We start from the raw sequence: 14,524 nt of genomic DNA on the forward strand, positions 1-14,524 counted from the left end.
AGGAAGTCAAGGTGAGGTATTAGAATAGACCAGCTCATTCGTACTGTGTCGGGAGGGGCGTTTGCAGCTCCTGAGATCTGTCTTCCCTCAGTGGCTCGCAGCCTTAGTCTGGGGATGATGAAGTTAGTTGCTTGCATAAGGCCAGCAGTGTGACCCAGTCGCTTTGGTAGTTTTTTGGTCTGTCTTCAGAGGGTTCTCCCGCCTATGCCCACCAGAAATACACTGTTAATAAGATGCTCTTTTTTTTGCTACCACTGTGTTCTTCCTTTAGAAATGTTGTAAAGAAATGGAATGAGTCATTAAAAAAGTCATTAGTCTTGATGTTTGTAGGATCTCTCTTTTTGTCCCGAAGCAGTAAGAGAAGCTCGTGTGGATCCTCGCCAGCACGGGGTTACTAGGTGAGGGCAGAACCAACAGCTCCTCCACTTTTGGTTGTGTGACCTTGGGCAGTTCATTAATCTCTCTTTGTGGTTCAGTTTATTTACACAGTGGGAACCACCACAGTGTCTACCTGGCAGGATCGTTGGGAGGGTAAAATTAAAGATGCAGGCGAAAACAGTGAGCACAGTAATGGGTCAGCTTGTCGTCTAACAGTTGGTGCAAGTTACTCAGCAAAACAGTTTGAAGACTATTTGGAATATTGGGTACAATAATAAATATGAGTAGCAACAGTAAAAATGAAGATTACACAGGCCTCCCTGGTGGCCCACTGGTTAAGACTCCGTGTTTCCATGGCAGAGAGCACAGGTTCAATTCCCAGTCAGGGAACTAAGCTCCTGCATGCCTTGTGGCACAGCCCCCCCAAAAAGTGAAGCTTACCACAGTTGTTCCCAGAGCATCTGGTGCCATGCCCAGTACCAGGTGAATTGTGTGCACATGTCGTTTAATCCTCCCAGTAGCCCTAGTGGAGAGTCTTCCTTCAAATGAGGGACCCTCCGCCAGAAGGGTGAGCTCCCCACACTGCCGATCGTCCCTCAGCTCCCAAGGGGTAGAGCGGGGCTGGGACCCCTGTCTGTGTGGGGCTGGGGGCTGTGTCCTTTCAGTGCCCTGCTGCGGGAGGCAGTGCGGCGCCTGTTCTTGACTCAGAACACGGCTTTATCCCAAGTCACATCACTCAGTGGTCCTCAGATTACTTCTACAAAAATAAGTCTTCTGTCTGGATTCTAAATAAAAACAAAGGCAAGAAACTCATGAGTCACTTTAAAGACTCTTTTACTTAAGTAGGATATAATTACAGAACTTTTCAAGTATATACAAAGTAAACAGTAGTATAATGAGCCTCAGGTACCGCAGCCGCCACCGCCCAGCCTGTGATTTTTTTTTTTGTTTGTTTGTTTTAATTTTATTTATTTTTTTGCATTACAATAGTTTAATATGAACAATCAGAACTAATTAACAGTATAACAATATTTTACAACTGAAATAATTAAAATAAACTATAAAATTACTACATAAAACAGATCTGATCTAGCTTATTTACTTTCTATAATCTCTTCAGTGCTGCAAAACCATTTATTTCTTTTTTTTTTTTCATGTTTTAATAAACACTTCGTCTTTTTGTATTGCTTTTTTTTTCATCACAATAATAGAAATATAACATCATATATCACTGTAAAACACATTTCCACATAAATGCTGATAAGCACAAAATATTTTTCATCATTTACATTTTAACTGTAATAATATATGGCAGAATTAAAGCTGCATCCATCATGTGTCTAACTCACCTTGCTGTAATGAATTTTTAAATGTAATGGTTTCTGTCGCAAAGTAAAATCGTACATAATGTCTAGTGACACAGTACGCTGGTGGATGGGTGGATTTGGAAAATGGAAATGCAACTTCATTTTTAATTAGATTTATAAACTTCACCACCTCTACCTCCAGCCAGCTTCCCAACCCTCCCTCCCACCACCATTATTTATTTATTTATTTATTTATTTAAAATGAGGCTTTTAATTAATGTTTGACAGAGCTGATTCAGGTTGAATAGACTAAATTTCTTTAAACAAACTTACTTATACTCCAGAGTCCTTTAAAAACTTAATAGCATTTATACATTGAAGGTATTTGATTTTCTTGTAACTAGCACTTCAAATGCAACAAGCATTTGAAGCAACAAGCATTTGACCCAACAAGTAAAACTTTCTACAGTTCATAACTTTTATAAATAAAATAAATTAAATGTACAGTGAATAAGTTCTCTGAAATATTTCAATATTTCTGCAGGTTTAGTAACATCGTAAAATACATTTCAACTAAAATTCACAAATCTAAAAACCTGTTAGGCATTTTTAGGCGTTTTAAGTTGGAAATGAAGACCAATGTTACATCGTAATATGCCAATTACAAATAGTACTTCAAATAGCAAATACTACAGTTTGTCCCAAACTTTAAAAACTATTCATGAACTCAACACTGAACTATTGATGGCTATGAGAATTGTTTCCTAGCCTTTTTGAAAATTTCAACCCATTTACGTTTAAGGTAATTATTGATAACTACGATCCCGTAGCCATTTTCCTTATTACTTTGGGTTCAAGTTTATACACTCTTTCTGTGTTTCCTGTCTAGAGAAGATCCTTTAGCATTTGTTGGAGAGCTGGTTTGGTGATGCTGAATTCCCTCAGCTTTTGCTTGTCTGTAAAGCTTTTGATTTCTCCTTCATATTTGAATGAGATCCTTGCTGGGTATAATAATCTGGGCTGTAGGGTATTTTCTTTCATCACTTTAAGTATGTCTTGCCACTCCCTTCTGGCCTGAAGAGTTTCTGTTGAAAGATCAGCTGTTATCCTTATGGGAATCCCCTTATGTGTTATTTGCTGCTTTTCCCTTGCTGCTTTTAATATTTGTTCTTTGTGTTTGATCTTTGTTAATTTGATTAATATGTGTCTTGGAGTATTTCGCCTTGGGTTTATCCTGTTGGGGACTCTCTGGGTTTCTTGGACTTGGGTGATTATTTCTTTCCCTATTTTAGGGAAGTTTTCAACTATTATCTCCTCAAGTATTCTCTCATGGTCTTTCTTTTTGTCTTCTTCTTCTGGGACTCATGATTCGAATGTTGGAGCGTTTAACATTGTCCCAGAGATCTCTAATATTGTCCTCATTTCTTTTAATTCGTTTTTCTTTTTTCCTCTCTGTTTCATTTATTTCTACAATTTTATCTTCTAGTTCACTAATCCTGTCTTCTGCCTCTGTTATTCTATTGTTTGTTCCCTCCAGAGTGTTTCTGATCTCATCTATTGCATTATTCATTGTATATTGACTCTTTTTTATTTCTTCTAAGTCCTTATTAAATCTTTCTTCCATCTTCTCAATCCTTTTCTCCAGGTTATTTATCTGTAACTCCATTTTGCTTTCAAGATTTTGAATCATTTTCACCATCAAAATTTGAAATTCTTTATCAGGTAGATTCCCTATATCTTCTTCTTTTGTTTGTGTTGGTGGGCAATTATCTTGTTCCTTTACTTGCTGGGTATTTCTCTGCCCCTTCATCTTGCTTATATTGCTTTGCTTGGGGTGGCCTTTCCCTCTTCTTGCAGTTTGTGGAGTTCTCTTTATTATGTAGTTTCTTCGCTGTGTGTGGGGTTGGACGGGTGACTTGTCCGGGTTCCCTGGTTAGGGAGGCATGTGTCAGTGTTCTGGTGGGTGGAGCTTGATTTCTTCTCTTTCCTTTAGAAGACAATGGCTGCTTTTCTGGGAGCCTGATGTCCTCTGCCAATATTCAGAAGTTGTTTTGTGGTCTTTACTCCGCATTCAAATGTTCTTTTGATGAATTTGTGGGGAAGAAAGTGGTCTCGCCGTCTTATCCCTCCGCCATCTTGTTCCTTCCTCCCCAGAACACTGGATTCTTATATTCCACTTGGTCGTGGAGTACCTCTTCCCAGCTGCTCCAGCAAGGCGCAGCCGCTGTACCTTACCTTGGACGAGGGGTATCTCCTCAAGGCCGCCCCTCCTGCTTTGAATGTGGATCAGCTCCTCTCGGCCCTCCGGTGCCCAAGCAGCCACCGCCTCCTGGACGTGGTACAGCTCCTCTCGGCCACCGCCCTAACCCTGGGTGCGGGGCAGCTCCTCTCAGCCACGATTCTGCACGTGGTCGGTTGCGCCGGGAGCCGGGCGTCTCTCGCGTCTGCGCCGCCGGGAGCCGGGCGTCTCTCGCGTCTGCGCCGCCGGGAGCCGGGCGTCTCTCGCGTCTGCGCCGCCGGGAGCCGGGCGTCTCTCGCGTCTGCGCCGCCGGGAGCCGGGCGTCTCTCGCGTCTGCGCCGCCGGGAGCCGGGCGTCTCTCGCGTCTGCGCCGCCGGGAGCCGGGCGTCTCTCGCGTCTGCGCCGCCGGGAGCCGGGCGTCTCTCGCGTCTGCGCCGCCGGGAGCCGGGCGTCTCTCGCGTCTGCGCCGCCGGGAGCCGGGCGTCTCTCGCGTCTGCGCCGCCGGGAGCCGGGCGTCTCTCGCGTCTGCGCCGCCGGGAGCCGGGCGTCTCTCGCGTCTGCGCCGCCGGGAGCCGGGCGTCTCTCGCGTCTGCGCCGCCGGGAGCCGGGCGTCTCTCGCGTCTGCGCCGCCGGGAGCCGGGCGTCTCTCGCGTCTGCGCCGCCGGGAGCCGGGCGTCTCTCGCGTCTGCGCCGCCGGGAGCCGGGCGTCTCTCGCGTCTGCGCCGCCGGGAGCCGGGCGTCTCTCCTGGACATTGAGTTTTCCAGCCTGTGATTTTTAATCACTCTGTATAACTCCATCTGGCCTCCCACCCCGCCTGGTTGCTGTCATGATTCAGTCACTGAGTTGTGTCCAGCTCTCTGCGTCTCCATGGACTGCAGCACGCCAGGCTTCTCTGTCCTTCACCATCTCCCAGAGTTTGCTAAAACTCAAGTCCATTGAGTTGGTGGTGCCATCCAACCATCTCATCCTCTGTGGTCCCTTCTTCTCCTGCCTTCAGTCTTTTCCAGCATCAGGGTCTTTTCCAGTGAGTCAGTTCTTCGCATCAGGTGGCCAGAGTATTGGAGCTTCAGCATCAGTCCTTATAATGAATATTCAGGACTGGTTTCCTTTAGGATGGACTGGTTGGATCTCCTTGCTGTCCAAGGGACTCTCAAGAGTCTTCTCCAACACCACAGTTGAAAAGCACTGTCTGGGTTTGTCATAGCTTTTGTTTCAAGGAACAAGCGTCTTTTAATTTCGTGGCTGCAGTCACTGTCCGCGTTGATTTTGTAGCCCAAGAAAATGAAATCTGACACTGTTTCCACTTTTTCCCCATCTCGTTGGCATGAAATGATGGGACTGGAACCCATGATCTTTGTTTTTTGAATGCTGAGTTTTCACTCTCCTCTTTTACCTTCATCAAGAGGCTCTTTAGTGCCTCTATGCTTTCTGCCATTAAAGTGGTATCATCTGCATGCTGCTGCTGCTGCTTAGTCACTTCAGTCGTGTCCGACTCTGTGTGACCCCATAGACAGAAGCCCACCAGGTTCCCCCATCCCTGGGATTCTCCAGGCAAGAACACTGGAGTGGGTTGCCATTTCCTTCTCCAATGTGTGAAAGTGAAAAGTGGAAGTGAAGTCGCTCAGTCGTGTCCGACCCTTAGCGACCCCACGGACTGCAGCCCACCAGGCTCCTCCGTCCATGGGATTTTCTAGGCAAGAGTACTGGAGTGGCTTGCCATTGCCTTCTCCATCACCTGCATATCTGAGGTTAATGATATTTCTCCTGGCAATCTTGATTCCAGCTTGTGAGTCATCCAGCCCAGCATTTCGTATGGTGTATTCTGCATATAAGTTAAATAAGCAGGGTGACAATGTACAGCCTTGATGTACTTTCCCAATTTTGAACCAGTCTGTTGTTCCATGTCCAGTTATAACTGTTGCTTCTTGTTCTGCATACAGGTTTCTCAGGGGGCAGATAATGTGGCCTGATATTCCCATCTCTTTAGGAATATTCCACAGTGTGTTGTGATCCACACAGTCAGAGGCTTTAGCGTAGTCCAGTGAAGCACAAGTAGATGTTTTTTGGAATTCCCTTACTTTTTCTGTGATTCATCGTTTGTTGGCAATTTGATCTCTGGTTCCTCTGCCTTTTCTAAATCCAGCTTGACATCTGGAAGTTCTGGGTTCATGTACTGTTGAAGCCTGGCTTGAAAGATTTTGAGATAATCTTGCTGGTGTGTGAAATGAGCGCAATTGTATGGTAATTTGAACATGCTTTGGCATTGCCTTTCTTTGGGATTGGAATGAAAACTGACCTTTTCTAGTCCTGTGGCCACTGCTAAGTTTTCCACATTTGCTGGCATAGTGAGTGCGGCACTTTTTAACAGCACCATCTTTTAGGAATTCAAATAACTCAACTGGAATTCCATCACCTCCACTTGCTTTGTTTGTAGTGATGCTTCCTAAGGCCCACTTGACTTCACATTCCAGGATGTCTGGCTCTAGGTGAGTGATCACACCATCATGATTATTTTGGTTGTGAAGATCTTCTTTGTACAGTTCTTCTGTGTATTCTTGCCACCTCTTCTTAATCTCTTCTGCTTCTGTTAGGTCCTTGCCATTTCTGTCCTTCACTGTGCCCATCTTTGCATGAAATGTTCCCTTGGTATCTCTAATTTTCTTGAAGAGATCTCTAGTCTTTCCCAGTCTATTGTTTTCCTCTACTTCTCTGCACTGTTCACTTAAGAAGGCTTTCTTACCTCTCCTTGCTATTCTCTGGAACTCTGCATTCAGTTGGGTATCTTTCCTTTTCTTCTTTGCCTTTTGCATCTTTTCTTTTCTCAACTGTTTGTAAGGCCTCCTCAGACAACCACTTTGCCTTCTTGCATTTCTTTTTCTTGGGGATGGTTTTGATCACCACCTCCTATACAGTTTTACGAACATCTGTCCATAGTTCTTCAGGCATTCCATCTACCAGACTTAGTCCTTTGAATCTATTCATCATATCCACTGTATAATCATAAGGGATTTGATTTAGGTCATACATAATGGCCTACTGGTTTTTCCTACTTTCTTCAATTTAAGTCTGAATTTTGCAATAAGGAGTTCGTGATCTGAGCCACCGTCAGATCCTACTCTTATTTTTGCTGACTGTATAGAGCTTCTCTACCTTCGGCTGCAAAGGATATAGTCAGTCTGATTTTGGCACTAACCATTTGGTGATGTTCATGTATAGAGTCGTCTCTTATGTTATTGGAAGAGGGTGTTTGCTATGACCAGCATGTTCTCTTGACAAAGCTCTGTTAGCCTTTGCCCTGCTTCGTTTTGTACTCCAAGGCCAAACAAGCCTGTTACTTCAGATATTTGACTTCCTACTTTTGCATTCCACTTGGTTATTATTATACAGTTCTTTTTTTAAGGCAAAATTTGCATTCATTGAAATGCACATTTTTGAACTACATAATTTTTGCAGGTGGCTATCTCTGTGTAATCCCAGCATAGAGCATTTCTTTCACCGTCAGGAGTTCCTGCACGTTGCTTGTTTAGTCCGCCCTCCCTGTCCCAGGTGGCCACTCTTCTGGGTTTTGTTCTGTTTCTCTTTACCGTCTTCTAGACGCCCCTGTTGAATGGAATCTCTGCAGCCCTTTAGTGCAGCGTGCATGCCGTCTCTGAGGCCTGTCGCTGCTGCCGCATCGGCAGTTGGCGTCTTCTCACCACTGAGTGGCGTCCATCCCAGCCTGTGCCTGCAGAGCGCCTTGTTGATCTCGTCTCTCGTTGAGGAGCTTTCAGGTTGTTTCTGGCTTTGGACCACTATGAATAAAGCTTCTGTAAAACCTCATACGAGACTTTTTATGGTTATATATATATATATATATATATTTTTTTTTTTTTAGGTCATTACCTAGAAACAGAATCTCTGGGTCACAGGGTAGATGTATGTTTAACTTTACAAGAAACAGCCCAGCCTTTTTCTGAAATGACTATACCTTTTTCCACTTCCACCAGCAAAGAACCCGAGAGTTCTAGTTGCTTCATGTCCTTGTCAGCATTTGGTGGTTCGTCCTTTAAATTCCAGCCATTCCGGTGAGCGCGTCCGGCCGCTTCATTGTGTGCGTGCTGGAGTATTTGTCTGGTTGCTCTGGGTCTTAGTCACGGAGCTCGGGGCCTTCCTCGCGTCCGGGGGTCTTTGACTGTGGTGCGGACTGCACGCGGGCTCTGTGGCTGCGGTGCGGCTCAGCAGTTTTGGCCCACGGGCTTGACTGCTCCGTAGCATGTAGGATCTTAATTGCCGGACCAGGGACTGAACCCTCACCCCCTGCATTGGGAGCTTGGAGTCTTAACCACTGGGCAGTTCCCCAGCTGGTTCTTTGCGAAGCAGAGGCTTGCCTCCATTCCTCTGTGTTCCACTCCATGATGTTTTCTGTTTCCAGCTCGGCAGTAAGAAGACAAACACACAGAAAAAACCTGAATGTCACTTGACCACAAAATTCAAAGCAACTCCAAGGCAAAGAAAAGTGGTTACTTTGCAGATTTTTAGTTTTTTCCCTCTCCCGCCCAAGATGTTTAAAAGCAGGACAGAGTTGATTTGCGTCTGAGCGCACACTGTTGCTTGAACTGAGGTGTGCAGAACCCAGTCAGGGTGCCCGTCTGATGTTTGCACTCGCTCCTTAGTTCTGAGTGAGTGCCTGGGAGGCATAAAACGATTCTGTCTGCAATAACAAAATGTGTTTCCGGGTATCATAGCTGGTTTTCATATTTAAGATGAGAAGAATGAGTGAATGTTTGTCTAAATGACACAGCTGTTTGACTAACTGATCCTAAAAGACTGATTGATTTTTTTTTTTTTTTAGATTGGGTGTATAGTTCAAATTTGGAACTGTTGCTAGCTCCAATTGGTTTCTTGCCATTTCCACCTAAGGCTGGGCTTCTTGGTGCCATCGGCGTTTGGGCCTGGGTCCATCTTTGTTCCAGGTCCTGTCCTGTGCACCGTAGGATATTGAGCATTGGAGCAGTGACAGCTGAAAGTGTCTCTAGTATTGTCCTGTGTCCCTTAGGGGGGCAAGGTCCCTTTGGTTGATAACCACTGACTTACAGCATGCCCTGGGCAGAGGCGTGGCAGGCACCGGTGGGGGGGTCTTCAGTGGCCTGGTCCTGGGTCAGGGACTCTGCAGTGTGGGACTGTGGGCGAACCATGGATGCCCTTCCAGCGCGCACCCGTTGCATGGCAGCCGTCTGCATCAGCACCCCCCAAGAATGCTCTGCTTGACCTTTTCTTCTTCCTTTTGCCTTGTCGGTGTCCGTGTGCATCTCCTCTGCCCTAAGGAAAATAATCTGTATTTGCCATGTCACTCAGAGGACGGTCTGGAGTGGTGTGTTCTCCAGAACCTTAGTTCTAAGGGACGGTGACTTAATAGCATGTAAGAGAGGACCCTGTGCCCCCAGAACGTCTGGAAAATGTTGGTTTGAATGAAGGTAAAGTGTTTTCCTTATTTTGTAGGATTTTTGAAAGTTTCTAGCATCAACTGTAAATTGTCAGTCTCCGAAAGAAACTAGATTGGCCCTCTCTCACATTTCCTCAACACGCAGTTTACGCACAAAGCGTTTTCCAGAGAAATGAAATTCTATGGGACAAGTTTTGGTAATTACTGTTCTAGAGTCACCTAGAAGGCCAGGGTGCGGGGAGGAGCAGGTGGTGGGCTGGGCGCTGAGCTGCGGAGTGGACGGACAGGGTCGTGGTCTGGTCCCTGCGCGCCCCAGGATAGCCTGTCTGTAGTGGTTCTTAGGCGGGAAGGAGCTGCTATCCTGAGCCTCTGGGGTGCGGCCCCCCCCCCACCCCCCTACGCAGCATGCTTGGCCCCTTACCTAGCAGTCGTGGGATCCCCCACTCTCTTCAGCAACTGAAGGGTTGCAGTCCCAGCTCCTCCTTAAGGCTACTGCGCCAGCAAAGTGAGCTGTGTCTTTTCTGGCCGGTTGTGGACCAGGGTGTGTAAGTTGCTAATATTTTGAGTATCGTCCTGGATATGAGGGAGGAAATCGGGGATAATAGTTAAACGGGGGCCTAAAGCCTTTTGTCAGGAGTGTCCTGCTCAGACTGCCCAGGTTCTTGTGTCAGGCTCCCATTTGTTGCCTGGCATGAGAGAGACTGGAAATATCCAGCCGTGTTGATTTAAACCAGCAGTAATAATATACTATTGGGTCTAACCACTCTTTTAATAACCAAACAAAATGCTGAGCTTTACTCTACATGTTGAAAGTTGGTTGGGAATTCCCTGGCTGTGTCCAGTGGTTAGGACTCAGTTCAACCTTGGGGCCCAGGTTCAATCCTTGGTCTAGGAACAAGAAGTCCACGAGCTACGTGGTAAGGCCAGGAAAAAAAAAGAAAAAAGAAGTTGGTGACACAGTTTTGCCAGTTCAGAGAAAGAATATTTCCAGAATCAGTTTCTTTTGGAGCTGCTGAGATGGAGTCTCTGGTGGACGGAGTCATTCAGCTGGGATGACCCCACGGGCCCAGCCATAGGGAGAGTGCCCTGGTAAGGGTCAGTCTGGAGGGTGGGACAGCCAGCTTCAGGCAGTTGGCCTCTGTTGTATTGTTGTGGTCTGGGATGTGAACAAACAGTGGCAGGCAGAGCAGGCTCCATAAAGAAAAGCCTCAGTAAAGACACACCTGCTGAGAGAACGCCTTTCCCCAATGAATGACCGTGAAAACCTGTGCAGCCTGCATTAAAGATGAGAAGGAAGGCCGGTCTGAACGTGAGATGCTTATTTTCAGATGTTGCTTACATTGCTCAGTTAGTTCCTATAAACTGACTAATGGAAAGTTTGTCTCTGTTTCTATATTTTATTAGTTGTAAGAGAAACCACCAAAGTATTCTTTCAGGAGTTTAGATGGGAAGAGTTTGAATGCATGTCCAAAGCTGTAAGAGCCTCGATTTTCATAAGATAATGTAGAAATGAGATCTGCTTATGATCAGCTGCTGATGGGAGAAATAAAACCTGATAAACTTGCTTGACGGTATTTGTGAGTTTGTACCTTGTGATCATGGATAATAAACAGTGATCTGATGACCCTGACTTTAAAGTTGACCTGGATAATAAACTCATTTTTATTTTTACCTGCACGACAGCATTGAGCAAGTGAGCGACCTACGAGAGATACAGGCACTGAGGCGCCTGAACCCGCACCCCAACATCCTCACGCTGCACGAAGTGGTTTTGTAAGTACATCGGGGCTTTAAAAATGATCTAAGCTCGATGACAATTGTTAGCTCTCTTTTTAAGCAAGAAAACCGTGGTAGACATTTTAAATACTGGCTTTGTAGCTCAGACACGTATTCGGGCCAGCGTCTGCATCCGAGTCCTGAAGTGGAAAGGCCTTCGTTGAGGTGGCGGAGGCTCAGGACACCCGCCTGTGAGCCCTGTTGTCCTCTCTCGGGGGCTGCACTTAGGTCACGCCTGCAGTTGCCATCTTGGAATGACTTCATGCAGCCATTTTCACTGTATTCGACATAACTTCAGCGAATTCTGTTCTAATCAAGAAGGCAGAGTGCAGCTCGTCTGGAAGGGCTTGTCTGCCAGGGGCTGGGGCTGGGATCTGGCCTGAAGCTCCGAGAATGCGCCCCTCAGCGGGAAGGGCCCCGGGCCCGGGGGTGGCGCCATTGGTCTCTGACCATGGGGGTTTGTTTTCATCAGAGAGCTGACCAGTTCTGAACTCGAAACGCAGTGCCTCGTCCTGGCCGTGTGGCCTCCTGGCCCGCATGCTCTGAGGCTCGTGCTCGGCTGGTCCGGAGACTGCAGCCTGCACAGGAGGCCACAGTGCTGCCTGTGCCGACACTTGGGCAAACGCTCCTGCGGCAGCCCGAGGACAGCGCGGCCCGTCCAGCGCCTCCACAGGCACCCTGAGGGGCCCCAGGGCGACCCTGCAGGGGCTGGGGAGAGGCATCTTCCTCCTCCTACCCTGGCCGGGTTTTGTATTTCACTCCCCACATGTGATGTATCTCAGTGACATGGAAGTAATTTAGGTAAATTAAAGCTGAATTTGCAGCCCGGAATTAAGTGCTACTTTCTTTGTTTTGCTTCTCCAACTCCTCAACCTGTTTCTTTTGTCTAAAGATATAATAGTTACTTTTATAATCTCAAGATGTTTTTTTCTCAAAATTGTGGGTGGCCAGTGTTTAGAATTTTTGCCTAAAGTCGTTTTATTATTATTTAAAATTATTTTTACCTAAAATACTGATTGAAAATCAAAACTTTTGCTGTTTCGGTCGTTACACTTTGGTCTTTGCTGTGGGAGTGTTTTATGTTTATCAGAAATGTTTACAAATGAGTTAAATATCTGATGCTTTTTTTCTGATTAATATAAGGAAAAAACTATTTTAAAAACCTGCTTTTTTCTTCAGCGACAGAAAATCTGGTTCTCTTGCCCTAATATGTGAACTTATGGACATGAATATTTATGAGCTAATACGAGGTATGTTGAATAATTTGAAAGAGCATCTAAGATCTTTTGAAGCTTATAGTTCCCATATATTTGTCTTAATTCTCAAAATCATCAGTCACCACAGTTCAGTAGTTGTATACAAGTATACAGTGTGTGTGTGCTAAGTCGCTTCAATTGTGTCCGACTCTTTGTGACCCAACGGACTGTAGCCCATCAGGCTTCTCTGTCCGTGGGATTCCCCAGGCATGAATACTGGAGTGGGTTGCCATTTCCTCCTCCAGGGGATCTTCCCAACTCAGGGATTGAACTCGTGCCAGGGAATGTCTCATGCATTGGCAGGTGGGTTCTTTACCACTAGCGCCACCTGGGTGTGGGAGGTATTTTGGGGGCAGTCTTGTCTGCTCAGAACATGGCTGTAGACAGGAAGTGATGCCACACGGCGCTCAGGCTGGCGGGGTGACGCGGGTGAGGGTAGCGCAGCAGGAGGCCCAGCTCAGGCCTTCTGCAGGCTCGTGCCCTTCGAGGGTCCGTTCCGGGCTCTGCCGTTGCTCGGCATTCTACTCTAGGCTTCGGAATAAGGCAGGGCTTCCCCCACAAATAATCCCCTGAGAGGGACTCTCCTTCCTCCTCGGGTTTGGACCCTCACGTGGTGCCCTGTACCGCTGAGCGCTCATTCATTCCCCATCTTTTGAACAATACAGCACTGTTCAGGGAAGCACGCTTGCCTGGGCTGACCTCAGTCACGGCTGGTTTTGGAGGCCGACAGAGGTCACCTGAGGGAAGCAGAGAGAAGGAGGCAGAAGATTGGCCCACATTTATTGAATAGCCCTGGGTCTGACCTCCCAGTTGTGTTAGATGTCAGGACAAATGAGCCTTGTAAATATCACACAGCAATGTGTTAGACTTTATGGATCATATTATTCTTACCGAAAAAATGAATAAACCCACTGCCTTATGTTATATGAGGGACTGTATGTCTGAAATAGAATCTTAGCGACAGTATCATAGATGATTTTAAAAACTGCTATGTTACCTCAAGCAGGTTAGGCCAAAGGGCAGATGATGTGCTGTAGAAAAGTTTTGGATCGAGAAGCTGTTCGTGCAACAAAGGGGGCCTTTAACATGTTAAAGGTGCATGTGAAGAGTTCAGATAAAATTATGTTTATGAAGTGGGAGCGTGGAAAGAAGTATTATGTCAAATGGACATATTTTATATGTGATTTAAAATATGTGGCTTAGTAAATTAATAAATAGCTTGAGTAGACAAGTTTTACATCTGTGAAAGTTGATATAAAACTTTTGGATCCAGAAACTTTTACACCTTTTGAGGAGAGTAGGAGATTGCCTTGTATCTGGGAATATATGGTATTTCTTTTAAGTTATGAACCTTGTGTATTTTATTCGTAGACAAGCCTCTCACTCAGCTGTCTTGCTTTAAGTACAATTTAAAATAAACTTAGTCATCTGGTTTCTTGGCCTGAAACCTATTAAAAATAAGAGCTCTTAAAAGCAGCTTCTAGAACTTTACACACCAACAGAAAGTGACAGGTGACCATCCAGTAATGGGGGAGGAGACTGAAAATATAAACCAGATCAGGAGTGGTCTGGGAAAACAGCTGTAAGCTACCAGGTTCCCCAAGAGAGGTCAGAGGGAACACAGTCATGTACTGGGTTATGAAATGCTGATGGGAAAGTGAAATGTTTTTAAAAGATTCCCATGTAAAGTACCTCCAAATAGAAAAGAGTTTTGTATCTGAGGAGTAAGCCTCACTTACTGGAAATCTCACTTGAGGTCTTATTCCAGACGAGTTGGATAAATAAGGTGTTACTCTATGATTAACTTTCAGATACACTAACCGACTTAGATTCTTCACTTTGATAGTCTCTGTGTGATACACATTTTAACTGAATCAGGACAGTTGGTATCAACGCAACCAAGAGAAACAACCGGTAAATTTTACTGTAATTTGCAATGATCTTGTTACCAGTAAACCGACATTTTGTTCTTAATGAATCTACAGAATCACTTCCTTTTAGTATAATAACAATTCTCTTGGTATAAGATACATATCTTACGTTAGAATTTTGATTGTTAGAGTGTGATATATTAAAACTCAAGGGGAGGGGATAATTTCTGGCAAGTTTTTTTGTGTTTAGATTGGAGAAAACTTTGTTTAGAAG

General features: G+C 45.5%; 1 protein-coding gene across 4 annotated transcripts in view; it reads left to right on the forward strand.

The window, feature by feature from the left end:
• The window catches only part of MOK (MOK protein kinase), a 44,233-nt gene that overhangs the window by 17,153 nt on the left and 12,556 nt on the right, over positions 1 to 14,524 (forward strand). For all 4 annotated transcript variants that reach the window (XM_055418574.2, XM_055418573.2, XM_088829840.1 and 1 more), the window contains exons 3-4: positions 11,031 to 11,120; positions 12,303 to 12,373. In XM_055418574.2, coding sequence (XP_055274549.2) covers positions 11,031 to 11,120; positions 12,303 to 12,373 — 161 coding nt within the window. The remainder of the gene's footprint in view (positions 1 to 11,030; positions 11,121 to 12,302; positions 12,374 to 14,524) is intronic.

Source organism: Moschus berezovskii, chromosome 21 (assembly GCF_049115385.1).
Source record: "Moschus berezovskii isolate FMDL1 chromosome 21, NW_MosBer_1.0, whole genome shotgun sequence".
Classification (NCBI taxonomy): Eukaryota; Metazoa; Chordata; class Mammalia; order Artiodactyla; family Moschidae; genus Moschus; species Moschus berezovskii.